The sequence below is a fragment of the Lycorma delicatula genome, chromosome 1 (genome assembly GCF_047948215.1).
Source record: "Lycorma delicatula isolate Av1 chromosome 1, ASM4794821v1, whole genome shotgun sequence".
Classification (NCBI taxonomy): domain Eukaryota; kingdom Metazoa; phylum Arthropoda; class Insecta; order Hemiptera; family Fulgoridae; genus Lycorma; species Lycorma delicatula.
Genome location: NC_134455.1, coordinates 83,857,915 through 83,872,816, shown reverse-complemented (window position 1 = coordinate 83,872,816; position 14,902 = coordinate 83,857,915). Strand labels below are relative to the sequence as shown.

Sequence of the window (14,902 nt, the reverse complement as noted above, 5' to 3'; positions counted from 1 at the left end):
GTATAACATTTTTCTTGACTTTTAACTTTCCATTTTTTATGCGATTTCTTTTAACAAAATAACATTAAGTTTTGTAAACCTTCTAAATTGTGAAGAATAGAATTTCAAGGAGAATAATCTTTAAATACTCTACTATTTCGATAATTTTGAATAAACACATCTAGAAAATGGCCATATAAACATGGGAAAATTTGTATTCATCTTATGAAATAAAAGGCCATTAACATAAAACTGGATGCTAAATGAAATGTCTTTTTAAGAGTGGACCTAAAGAAAAAACTTCATTTTATTACTTACCTTAATATCATATTCATCTTCTTCTAAATCACTTCCTTCTGGTGTCAAATGACTGTACGTTTGTTTCAGTTCTTCAATGGTTTGCTTTATTTTTTCACTTTCTTCTTCTTCCTCCTCTTCTTCATCATTTGAGTATTCTGGTTCTAGAAGTAGAAAGTGTACAGGTATTAACAGTTATAGGGCAGTCACAATGAATGCTTTGGCTACAGAAAAATAAACATTTATAAATATATTGAATCAAGCAAATAATTATACTTATTGCTTAATCTTCATTTTAATTTTTTTTGACATATGCTGCTATTTTTTCTCTTTTTGCCAATTTAGAACTTCTCAATTCCTATATTTTCTTCAAAAAGAAAAGATGAACACTAATTTATAAAAATTATGGATTAAAGTGAAATTATCAACAGGCTAGTAAATGAAGGACATGCATGTTTATTTGTTTAAATATCAATTTGTTTGAATTTCTAAATGAATCTGATTGTATTAACTGTCTGCTTGTCCAAATTTATATTACTCTATTGAGATGGTTCAATTATAAGCACTTTGGTCACTCATGACCAAATGCTATTGGTCCCAGATTCATGTCTATATCAAGTCTGGAGGCTTGAATAAACAATGTGCATCAACTGGCAAGGAATTAGTCAGCAAAGTTATGTTGCAAGCAGGAAACTGATGTTCAGAAGGTGAAGACTTTACACAAACTCACCTACTTTGAAGCAAAGATTGGATCTTATCATCTACCAAAACGCCCAACTTAATGTGAGATCATGGTGTTTTTCAATAAACCGGTTTGGTCAAGATTGCTAAAGAGCTCCTGCAGTTTTAACTCTCAGAAAAAATATTAGTAGTACATGAATGTTTCAAGAGAAGTATTGAATCCTCTAAGCATTTACAATGACATGTCAAATTATGATGGGTTAGTACTGGACTTAGAGGATAACAGACAATTCAATTTTTTTATTTTTAGATTTATTTGGCTTCTTGACATTAGAATTGGACTCAAAGATACCAGTAACACCTCAAGGAGAATTACAGAAATAAGATCAATGTGCTCAATTAATGAGCAACAATAAAAGGAGGTAAAGAATGACAAAGAGAATGAAGAATGCACATTAATTCATGGGGAGCATCACTACCAGCCAAATCAAACCATGAATCAATGAAAACTTCTTTCTTTTTCTTTCCTTACTTCTTTTTTCACATTTTTAAAAAGTGTTCAAGATTATATTCTCAGTTGGTAATGTTATACCTAGCATATAAAGATTTTTAGGGAGTCTGCAATCACATTTACACAAGTGACATGATAATGTATAAGATGCATCATACTGTGAAGTTCTGCTGATGCCTTGGGTTGCAATTTCAAGACAATGCAAATTTCATCTAGCAATATTAATCCAGGAAGGAACTGATGGATTAGTGTGGCAACATCTTCACTTGCATTATAGTACTAATTTAAGGGAGTTTCATCAGTTGGATCTCCCTAAAAACTCATGTAAGTGACAAATATTTTGTGAATGATAAATATTTCACATAAGAAGCAAAAGAATCGATGGGACAGCAGCAAGAATTTTTTGCAGAGTTTTAGGGCACTGAAATGCCGATGGGAGAATATTTCAATATTGACAGCAGCTAAGTTGAAAAAATACAAACGGTTTTCTGACAGGTCTCTCCTCCAAGTATTTTTTTTATAACCATATCTGACCTACATATTGACTTACTCTTACATCGAATGACTTTAGAATATTTTTTTAAAAGAAAGTTTTTCTGTGAATATGTTACAAATAAAAAGAAGGAAGTAATCATCAGTGATAAATAATATAATTAAATATGCTAACCTTCTACTGGACTAGGTGGCTTTTCCTCTAAAGCTGAAGGTGGAACCAATGTCTGTCTTCGACTTAAATTTTCTGGAGCTGATTCTGGTTCAGGAATTGTTTCATCAGTGGGCACTGTCTCACTCTGAACAGTTGATGCACTGTCTTCACCTAAAAAAAAAAATGTGGATACCAGATGACTTCCTTTATACCTATTAAATTACATATACTAATTTTTTGCTGCACTTCATTTAAACTTATACTGGTTAAACTTTATTTAACCAGTATGTAGTTCACTAAATGGAATAGTTTAATTATTAACTTTTATTTATGTGACACACCAGAAATCTGAAACTTTTGTTAATCAGCAACTCATGGAGATTTGAATAATACTGTTCTAGAATAATATATTATGTAACAAGAGTTGTAAGGAGCATATTGCGCACAAGTGGAAAAATTACTTTCATGGGTGCATAATATGTGTTACAAGTCGAGAGTTACGTACACTTTTTCTACGACCAGAATCATATCCCCATAACAAAAAGAAAAAGCTGTCACTTGAAAGATACATTTTTATTAAAATATAAATTTTAAGGATAGAATAATTATTTTGAAATTAATAATTTACAAATCATTCTTATTATAAATGAAAATAATTTTCTAGTTAAGAAGATAAAAATATTTTTAAAAAAATATTTGAATTCAAATGTCAATGGTAATTAATAAAATAATTTTCAACAATCTCTTTGAATACAGTTAAAAAATCTATAGTTAGTTCCAACATAACATTGCATTAATTGTTCTAATAAAATAATTAAATAAAATGATTTTTTAAAAAAATAAATTGCAATTTTTAGCAGATTTTACTAAGAAAATCCAAAAATAATATGATTCTAAATAATAATTTTCAATTAATATTAAATAATCAGATATAATATAAATGGTTATTATCAACATAACATTCAATTATTCTAAATGTAGATTGTCCAGTCAATTGCAGTCAAAAAGGGAGATGCACTACTAGATGTTACAACAGTCCTAAATACAAACTTTCAATATTCTACAGCTAATCGTTTTGAGAATGTGTAAAAGGTAAAACACGGCAGGCTTTGGAAATAAAATTATTCTAATATACTTAATGTTTAAAAAAAAATTGTTTTTCGTAATTATATTATTTCTAATTCTAAAAGAAAATAACTATAGTTTAATTTTTCTAAATAAAGTAAATCAGTGTAAGGCACCTAAGATCCATATTATTGCAGCTAACAAGGGGAAGGCACAGGCTTCAGGACACCAATTTGAACCACATTGCATGTGCTAATAGTAGATCGTTTACGTGTCTTCATCACAAAATACTAACTCACAATATTCAATTATACTCAAGAAAAATGGCTTAAAGTTTCCTTAGTGTTTTATATTAATTTTGTTTCATGTCGCTCAAGCAGAGATGTGGTGCAAGTGAGAACATGTCAGTTCCATAAACATGCATACATCAGTCTGAATCCGACTTCATATACATATATATATATATATATTTTTTTAAAATTTAAATATATTGGGTTATTAATAATTATTAACCTCTGATTATAAAAATTTCTGAATTAAAATGAAAAGCACATAAAATTTTATTTCACTAATAACTTCTGATTTTTTTCATATTTTTTTTTGTATTGTTATTATTGAATTATTATTTATTGTTAAATTTTTTTACTAAAAGAAGTTAATAGTTATTAGTAAATCAATAAAGGAAAAAAGTTAAAAAAAAATATGTAAATAAAAACTGAAATAAGGTCTGTAAATAAACTAATGAGACTAGTTTTTTGACAGCCAAAGTGGCAACACTGTAAAGTTACTAGTAAACATATGGTTATATGAACAGCTGATTTAAATTAGGTGTTAATATTTCTAGTCTACTGCTGCCATGTGAGATGTAAACAAACTTTTCGTGAAACGAGTTTTTGTTGTAGGTTACAAAAATGAGTGATACCAACCAATTATGAGCAACATTTTGCAATCAAGTTTTGTGTTAAACTAGGTGAGAATGCTAGTGAAACTTTTTCAAAATTGAAAAGGGCGTATGGAGATGACACTCTGTCATGGGCCCAAGTGTTTAGGTGGTTTAAAGCATTTTCAGATGGCCAGGAATCATTTGTGGGTGATTCACACTGTGGAAGACCAAATCAAAACCATGCTAATTTGTTTCTTCAATAGTAACGGCATTCTTCATAAGGAGTTTTTGTCAACAGGACAGACTGTAAATCAATATGTTTTCCAAGAAATTCTTGAAGGACTGCAGAAAGGAGTTGCCCACCTGAGACCAGCCATCAAATACAACTGGATGCTGCATCATGACAATGCACCTTGTCACACTGCAATCTCAATTAATGAGTTTCTGGGAAAGAAAAAACATTCCTGTAGTTCCTCAACCACCTTACTCACTTGACTTGAAACCCTGTGACTTTTTCCTGTTCCCAACTTTAAAAAACACCTCAAAGGACACCATTTTGGAACGGTAGAAAACATTAAAAAAAAAATGTAACCAACCATCTGAAGGATATTCTGGTTTCTGAATTACAACACTGTTATGAAGAGTGGGAAAACTGTTTGAAGCTCTGCGTAGCTTCTCAAGGGAACTGTTTCAAAGGTGATAGAGTCCATTTATAATTGGATTGTAAATAAAAAGATTTTCAGAACCAGTTTCATTACTTTATTCACAGACCTTGTATGAAGTCTGATTTGAACTGATCGGTTCGAATCTGATTCAAACTGATGTGCCTTCCCCTTGTAAGATCCAAATACTTCACTAATTAAAATTTTATTTGGCTGTAACTCTGGAACCAATGGAAATAAGTACTACTAATGGTACATCGTTCAAAATCTCTCGATGGGGGCTTATTATTGCAGTTAAGAAAAAATCCAAAATCCAAATGTTTTGGATTTTAGGCTTTTTTGGCCCAGTCGATTGTAGTCAAAAGGGAAGGTGCACAATTAGATGTTACAGCAGTTGTAAATACAAAATTTCAACATTCTATGGCTAATTGTTTTTGAATTATGCGAGATACACATGTACATACAAACGTCACGCCAAAATTAGTCAAAATGGATTCATGGATGATCAAAATGGAAATCTCTGTTGAAATCTGAAAACCAAAATTTTTCACAATTACAGTACTTCCTTTACTTCGTACAAGGAAGTAAAAATTAATCAAATGTAATATGTGAAGAAAAGTATCAATAAAAATATCGAGTAATAAGTTATAAATTATATTAACAAATAGCATTATGCTTAAAAACTTTTTGACTAAGAATGAAAATATATATTTTTTATCAAACATAAGCTCAAGCTCAAATTCCGACTAAAACAGATAGAAAGCACTATTGCTACTTTTACACCAATTAAATAGTACTGTAAGAGATGAAATTGCACATTTTAAAGAATGTTTAGACATCATATATACAGATTTTTACACAATGTAGGAAAAAGTTATAAAACAAAAACTGATTCACTGTAATGTTACTTGTACATATGATAATAAAAAATACCTAGATTAATATTAACAGTAACATAAGCTAAAAATAACACATAAAATGTTAATAGTATCAGTACCAAACATATAATTACTATATTAGTAATATGTAAGCACTGTTTCTAGGGACACTGAACATCACATGATTTTAGGGACTCTGGGCACTGATGATTGTTGAAGAGACATTTCCACTATTTACCTATGATTTTTTTATGTGTATTTTTCATATTCTTTATAAATAAGGATCCAATGGGACAAAAATATAAAATAAGTTTATTGAAAATCAACATAAGATGAAGTATTTAATACTGTACAGAGAAAGACATGCAGTACAGTAGTAGAACAGTCTCAAAAGACTAATGATATGCTTAAAGATGGAGCAAGTGTGAGTGAAGTAATATATACAATAATCACTACAAAAGACTGGAAATGCAGGAGGAGAAGGTGACAGTGGATGTAAGAAAGACCAAATGTCCCCTGTTCAATCTGTTATGAGAGGAACTTGGTCACAGTTTTCCTTTCGCTGCACGCACCTTCACACCTGCTTAGGAAAGATATAAACTGTCGACTGCAAATGTAAAATTTTATATAAAGTTAATTTCTCAAACATGGTTATCACTAATATATTTAATAAATTATTAATAATTATTAAAAAATGAAAATCCACCTTACCAGCAAATTAAGTGTGACTCGAGATCTTTCGATTTATTTCAAAACCATCATCAGGAGTTAAAATATAATAAAGTTAAAATTTAACTTAATTTAATGTATTTTAACCTATGACATTATTTTAATTTAATATTTTAACTCCTGATGATGGTTTTGAAATAAACCGAAAGATCTCGAGCCACACTCAATTTGCAATTTTCTGTGGTGGATATTCATTTTTTAATAATTATTAATAATTTATATAAAGTTGTTACATGTACATCATACCACCAAATAGGTAAGACTTTACTGCAAAATTTCATAAAAAAATGGAAAATGTGTTTGGTTGTAACTACATCACAAATACATAAATAATAAAATGCCAAAGGGCTTAGTTAAAATGAGACCTCGGTCTTTGTTCAGTCATTTATAGGAAGTGGAAAAAATATTATTCCTTTTGTTTTCCTTTTAAATTCTATCATGGAAAAACTATTTTTGAAATAACTGTCCTATTTTCATGCACAATCTTTATAACACAGTTCATAAAAAACTGCTGGTTCTGTCATAAAACAAAACTGTAAATATCAAAATATCTTCAAGTCATATAAATAAGTCATACCTTCAGATAAAATAAAAAATAAATATCAGATCTATTTACTGTCAAATCATACAATCCGAGAGTGCATTATCAATTATAAAATTATATTTTTTCATTTGTTACTGGACAATTCATTCACATTTATGTCATTCTCACATGTGTAAATTCCAACCAACTTATAAAATTTTCAACACAAAAAAATACTAATATGTAGACCCTGATAATTTATATGTAAACACACACACAACACACATACAGTAAAACTTCCCAAGTGTGAACTGTGAGTATCCAGATTTTATCATAACTGAAAATACCAGAAATCAGAAAGAAGTAATAAAAATTTAATTTTATGCTCTAGTAAAAAAAAATTGCAGAATACATTACTTAAAAATTTCCTCTGCTGTTTGAAAAACCCATAATTCAGCAGTTTTACTGGGCTTTACTATTTTTATTATTTTATCACTTTTAGATGAAGTGTACATAATTGCTACTGAAAAACTAGGTTACATTGAACTACATACATAACAAAAGGTCCTGGAAATATTGAGAAATCTGCATGCAACATTTTGATCATTAAAAGAAAGTTTTTTTTTGGTTTGGACCTTTTGATCATTCTCCTTACTGTCTAATCTACATCTAATGAATTTTTCTTTAATCAGCTTCATTCTTGAGTGTTGCTTGATTTTCAATGATACAAGGACAGTCATAAGCTGAAAATGACAGAGATAAAACTAGCTGAGAGTTCAGGAAATGGATTTTTGTATACTGGTATAGTGTAAGTGTGTTCCTCGATACAAAAGGTACATAAAAATCATTGGTGAGAATGTAGAAAATTAATGTGGTTGTTCACAAATATTAAATTGTAATAATTTTAAAATCACAATTTTAATTTTGTTTTTCAACTTTTTCATTCATCTAATTTTTATACGTAAGAAAATAAAGAATATAGGCAAACAATTTCAAACTATTTACTAACTAAAAAATTAAAAATAATGCTACTAAAACTTGTTTATTAAACTACTTAAATTTACAACATATTATGACTACTTATACATTTATAAAGTTGGGATTGTCAATAACATAACTGATTGTGAATGGTCCCTTTTTAGAAGAACAGGTGTTGATTGGTTACCCAGAGAAACCAGTTGTCAATTATATATCCAGCTGGGCACTGAAATTACTTTACTGACCAGTACCAACAGTCATATTACATAACAATACAACTGTGTAGTAAATACCATCTAATGGCTCTAGCTATACTTACATTTCATACATCTTTTTGGTAAGATGGAAAAAACTTTTGTCCTTAGGGGAAAAATTAAAAATTTTATTTTAAACTACAGTGAATATAAAAAAGGTTAATGAAATATGAACAATTAAAACTATCTTTAAAAAATGTTCTTTAATATTATTTGTAGCAACTAATCTCAAAATTAGCAATACGATATGGTAGAATAAATTCTGACAAATAATTTACTGTGAAACTGAAATCTCATATGCTGCTAGAATTGAACAACTGTATTATATTATTCACTAATAAATAAAATAAATTTAGAATGGAACAGCGATGATTTGTTAATTTCTTTACAAAAAAAGATTGCTTTGGAATATGACTTGTTAGTTTCTAATAAAATATAAATGAAAACTAAATTGTCATGCTACAAGTACAATGATTTTTATCACTGATAAAAATCTTTTAAATTATAACATTCGAAACTAAAAAAAAAAATGAAAAAACCCAAAAAGATAAAAATAAATATTAGATGTTATATTGTCCTGCATTCTCAATTTTATAATATTCATAAAATGTTAATCGACTAAAAAACAAAAATGCTAATAGTTCTTGTAAAAAAAAAGACAAAGACTGACACCATTTTTTAAAAATTTTATCATTCGATTGTTGTCTAAAAAAAACAATTAACTATAATTATTAGTATACACACAAACTAAAAACATATTAAGAGAAAGAAAAAAATCAGCCTTCAAAATAAAATTACAAAAAAAAACTCACAGTGGAATGTACGCAGCTTGTTGATCTAGCAGTACTGGATTATTACAAAATAACATCCATGAAAATAAACTAAATTTTCCAAATGAAAATAATTATGAAAAAAGAGATTAAAATCTCTTATATGAAAAAAATTAAAGGTTATCAAATGAACAATTAAATAAATAAGATATTTATGCACAAGCAAATTAATAAATAAAACAAAACTTCAACAATTTGTGAGAACAAAAGCATTTTGTGTAATGGTTAGATTGAGTACAAACCAGCGCTGTTCCACTTTCTAACTAGAACGACATGGGCGACCACAACCAATGCTACACCCACTCCAAATTTTAATGCCACTGTAAATAACAATAAAATTGTGGTCATAATAACACTATCAAAGTACAGGATTCTTAAGAAAAAATATTAAAAGTAAAAAAAAAACCTGAAAAATAAGAACTCAACATGCATAACACACGAGTTCTATGCAGGAAGAGGATCATGAGAGTGAGGTAAGTGATGTTGGGGAGGGTTGGATAATGTTTGTAGTGATTGTTATGGTCTTCATTAAACATTTTCTAAGGTTTCCATATATGACACAAATGATAATTGGTTTAACTTTTAATTTATAAATAGAAAACTAAATAAAGCAGACCGATGCCTTTGAAAGGCATCAGTTTTATGTAATAATATTACAATATTACATTTAATTTAATATTTTAATAAATTAAAATAATGTAAATGAAAGTGCCCGGTAGGATGCTAAGGGAAAGGTGGCTGAAGGAACGGAAGAATGTGTACAGAATAGAGAAGAATGAATGGACAAGGAACAGAGGTTTTGGTAGAATAAGAAGAGATGGAGACTTGTTTCAAGTAGACCTGGCCAGCAAGTGGCAATTGCACATGATAATGTATGCAGATAGGCCATGAGCATTAGACAATGATTTCGGAAAAATTCATACTACTCTATAACTTGGTATGATACTATAAGTGATGAAAAGTAATCTTTCTAACAAAAAGTAAATGAATCAGAAGGGGGTAAAATTAAAAACAAAATGGCCCAAGTACCTGGTGAAAATCGCATACAGCTTAGCTGGAAATCAGTTTAGAAAAAAGTCAAGAGAAAAAAGTTTTAAGCAATTGCTTAACCTACAAATTGAGATTTAGTAGATAACAATTTCATATTTACGTTACTGAAAGAAGCTAAAAAGTGTGAAATAATGAACCTGAAGCTGAATCTAAAATGTCAGGTTCATTTTTTTGTGCTTTTTTGCACTTTCTAGCATATTGCATGTGATGTAATTATGGTATCATTATCGACAACATCTCAATTTATTGGTTAAGCAATTACCTAAAACGTTTTCCTCTGACATTTTTTCTAAAGTGATTTCCAAATGAGCTGTATGCTATTTTCACCCATCAATTGCATTATTTTTTCAATTTTACCTCTTCTGAAACCTGATTTATGTTACTTTTTTGTTAGAAACATTAGTTTTTATCGGTTACAATATCATGCCAAGTTACAGAGTGGTACAATTTCTTCAAAAAAGTTGCCTGTTTTATGTCTAATATTTCTGACCTAAGAACTTACTGATCATAAATCACTTCAAACTGAAATATCAAAAAGCTAGTGCATAACACAAATTATAAAGTTTAAAGAAGATTTTAAAATGTAAAAATGATAAGATTGATTTGATTTAAGTTAACTAGTAGTGTATCAATTAAGCATCAGGTGTCTCGTAAACTAAATCATTCTGCAACTATACACCATCTAAAATGTTGTGCACAATTATATAGGGCTGATTACATGAATGATTGTAAAGGATTGCAGGTTTAAAGCATACATTTTTTATTAGTTTAAACTTTATTTACTTTGTAAATTATTTCTATTAATTTACAAATAAAAATTAAAAAAAGGATGACAATATTTAGTCTTTATTAAGAATTATAAAGGTGATTTCTTTATACCAGATGCTATGAAAGGAAAGTAAATAAGCTGTTATTTTAAGGTAAAACTGGTGCCATCTCAAACTACCCTTTTAATCTAACAATTTCTTTCCAGTGGGGGGTCTTTTTCAATATTTCTATATGTAACACACTATTCTTGGAGTTTCATTAATTTCTGAAGGAAAAACATTATTCTGTTTCAAGATCAGTAACATTTTATTTCTGCCATGGGGAAGGTCCCATGACTTTCAAAGTGGTTAAGAGAGGGACAGGTGGAAGTACAAAAGGAAGCACATCAACCCTAGAAGCAGCAAGTATTAATTTTTCTTTTTACTAGTAGAATACAGTTTACAATGTAATTGTTGAGACTGATACTTCATATTATTAGAATTTTGAAGAACTTCAGAAACTGTCATAGCATATTTCTTCTCATCTTTAATCTTCATTGAAATTCATATTATAAATACATCTACAAGGGTGACTGAAATATAATGCACAGTTGCTCATAACCCACAAATGAAAAGAGATAGTAGAATGAAACAAATTTGGCATAAAAGTACATCTTATTTGCTACAAAAACTTACACATATTTTGTCATGTAGTACCATTTACACCATTTCTCCCGATGAAGAACCAATTTTCTTTTTACATCAATGAAGAATGCTGGAATTCTTTTCTTTATGAATTTTCAGTGCATCCTTCAGTTCATCATCAGATTGCATGATCTGTGGTGAAATGAATACCCTTGTTGAAATATGGAAAGTATGGAAGTGTGAAATAGGTTCAAATTTCAACTTCACAAGAATCTCAACAGTTGCACACAATGTTTGTGGCTGACATTATTGCACTGCAGAATTATAGGCTGTCTGGATTTTAAAATAAACACACATATCTCTTAATCTGTTTTAATGTCTCTATGTGTCATACACAATTTATGGTCAACCCAGCTTTTAGGTAGTCAGTCAGTCAGTCACATGTAGCTGTTTGGAATCCCAGAACAGTATCTCAAGACGCTGTTCTGCAGCAGTACTTATCTTTTTTTTGCAGTATTTTGAATTTTTTGGTTGTAACAAATCATAGGGCTGATATCCCATGTTCTGCTGCTTTTCTTCTGGTCACAGTGATGTACCCAAGTTTTTTTTACTGTCACAGTATTGAAAAGGAAGTAATTTCCCTCATCACTATAACATTTCAGAAGCTGTTCACAACATTCCTTTTGTTATTGTTTGTTTTTTTCTGTCAATTTGCGACACCCACCATTAACAGATTTTGTGGTAGCCCAGTTGTGCAATAAGTCTCACTATTTTTTCAACATGTACTGGTATGTGATGTGATGGTCATTTTGAAACAACTCATCTATCTCCTTTTAGTGCTTCACATCAGTTACAGAGACTAGTTGACTACTGCTACATTCAACATCATTATACACTTTATCAACTTCTGATCCAAAAAATTCTATTGCCCACAGTACTTGCTCACTGTACTTTGTTTTAGATGTATTGGACTAACAGGCATACTTGACTCCATAATAATGGTAACTGACAAAAAAATGAGAGTATGGATCAATGAGTTTTGGAATGTTAGTAGTAGTGGAATGAAACTATAGATGGCAGCACCGGTCACTTTGTGGAACATTTTGTTTTCCATTATGGCCCACAAAAATGTAATGTCCAAGGTCTGCATTACAATGCCTTGCATGCTATTATAAAGGTCTTCACAACTTTAGAGCATATAAAAATTTATTGAGATAACTTGCATTGTGCAGTGGAGGGGTGCACCTGTTGCTCCGACACCATGAGTGTTATTGACGAATTGGTTGGAAGTGTGGAATAGCCAGCTCTCCCCACTCCTAATGAGCCCACCCAAGCATATTATAACTACAGGCTTAATCCTACCAACTATAGATGCTGAGGAACAAAAAGCCTGTTTATATTTGATTTACCCTTGTATAAATATTTATTTAGATAACTTACATATCCGGCTGAGGCCTCATTCCATAGAAAAGCACATCATCAAGCTTTTACTCACGTAATTCATTAGTACCTAATTCGGCCACAAGCACTTTCACCACACTTGTTAAAAATGGATTCATTTACTGGTGCGGAATGTGCTCGCTGAATGTTTTGGTTTCATGAGGGTTTTTGCTACACCATATTCAGCAGTTATGAGTGTTCACGTTGCCAGTGATGTGAAATGTTGACTCACCACTAAAAATTACATAATCCAAATCCAAAAATGTATTGCTGTCTGCAATTCTATCAATCATTTAAATGTAAAACTACAGCTGAGCAGCTTTGTTGTCATCTGTAATGGTTAGTTTGTTTCGCTTCAGTGCAATTGTTCAGGTAATATGTGCCAGTCATCTGTGGAATGCCAGTCTCATTGAACATTGATGCACATTGAACTGATTTCTTCATATTACGTGTAACTTTCTCTGTTCCATGGCAGTTTCAGGGATGTGTGGTCATCCTGATGATTTTGTATGTTTAACAGAACAACCTGTTTCAAAGAAGGTTTGGTGCCAAGAGTAAATTGTATGCCTACAAGGAGGCTCCCTGTTGTACTCTTTATGAAAATTATGTTGAACTGCATTTGCTGACTGTATATTGTGAAACCAAAACACACAGGGTAAACACAAATTCTGCACCAGTAAAAGTATCCATTTTTAACAACACTGGAGGACAAATTTGATACCAATGAACTACGTGAGTAAAAAATTGATGTGTTTTGCTATGAAATAACACCTCAAACAAATTTGTAAGTTATCTAAATAAATATTTATAAAAGGGTAAATCAAATATAAACTGGATATTTGTTCCTCAGCATCTACAGTTGGTAGGATTGGGCCTGTAGTTATAATATGCTTGGGTGGGCTCATTAGGAGGAGGGGAGAGCTCCACACTTCCAACCAATTTGTCAATAACACTCACGATGTCGGAGCAGCAGGTGCACCCCTCCACTGCACAATGCACAATTATAACATTTCTTGCTCGTGAAGAAGTTCAAGCGATGGAAATTTTCCAGAGATTGAATGGAATGCACAGTTGGGGAACAATCACTGTCAAAGACTCGTGTGTTCCTGGCATAAAAAGTTCAAGGAAGGACGAGAACAAGTGGAAAATCAGGAACATGATTACGATCCTCAGACCCGCATTACAGATGAAAACATTCGCGTGGTTCGAGACATTCTTGAAGACAACTGACAGGTGAGAGTATCTGAAATTGTAGAACAGGTCAGAATAAGTTATAGGAAGTGGTAAGTGATCATCACAAATGACCTACAGTTCTGTAAATTGTGTGCTAGATGGGTCCCTTGCCTTCTGACCGCAGATCAGAAGGTGAGACATCTGGAGGTCTGTCAGAGGCTTACGAAAGAAGGTGATGCATTTTTGAGTTGGATCATCACCTGCAACAAAATGTGGGTCCACCACTACACTCCCCAGTTGAAACAAGCCAGTATGGAGTAGCAAAGGAAGGGGGAAGCAGTGCCATGAAAGCCAAGATTCGACTGTCAGCTGGCAAGGTTCTTTCAACTGTTTTTTTTGAGTGGCAAGGCATTTGCTCAATGATTTTTTGCATGAGCGACACACATCAATGCTGATTACTACTATGAACTGTTGAATGATGTGACAGCTACATATTGCTGCTAAAGATAAGACCAACCGATTTGAGAGGCCATCCTCCTCTACGACAATGACAGGCCCCATACTGCAGCTCTAACAGTCTCAAAACTAAAAGAAATGCACCGGAATCAACTTGATCATCCTCCCAACAGCCTGGACCTATTGCCTTGTGATTTTCATTTGTTTGGGCTGCTTAAAGCTCTAGGAGGGCAATGATTTAAAGATGATGAAGTCATGGAGGGATTCATGTGCAATTGGCTCATAATGCAATCAGTTTCATTCTATGATGCTGTGATAAAAAACCTTCCTTATTGCTGGGAAAAATGTATTTCTAAACAGGAAATTACAAAGAAAAATAAATTATATTTGCCTTTTATTTTTCAATAAATAAATTTAAAAAAATAATAAAATCCCATTTATATTCAATTTATCCTCGTATGCTTTAAAAGTTCTCA

General features: G+C 31.0%; 1 protein-coding gene across 7 annotated transcripts in view; it reads right to left on the bottom strand.

The window, feature by feature from the left end:
• Positions 1-14,902, bottom strand: part of Asph (Aspartyl beta-hydroxylase) — a 156,717-nt gene that overhangs the window by 51,180 nt on the left and 90,635 nt on the right. For 6 of the 7 annotated variants that reach the window (XR_012755258.1, XM_075357279.1, XM_075357235.1 and 3 more), the window contains 3 exons: positions 9,159-9,236; positions 2,136-2,285; positions 298-440 (listed from right to left, as the gene is read on the bottom strand). Coding sequence is in view for 6 of the 7 variants with exons in the window: in XM_075357279.1 (XP_075213394.1) it covers positions 298-440; positions 2,136-2,285; positions 9,159-9,236 (371 nt within the window). In the remaining variant the exon portion in view is untranslated. The remainder of the gene's footprint in view (positions 1-297; positions 441-2,135; positions 2,286-9,158; positions 9,237-14,902) is intronic. The other variant, XM_075357252.1, reaches the window with a different exon arrangement.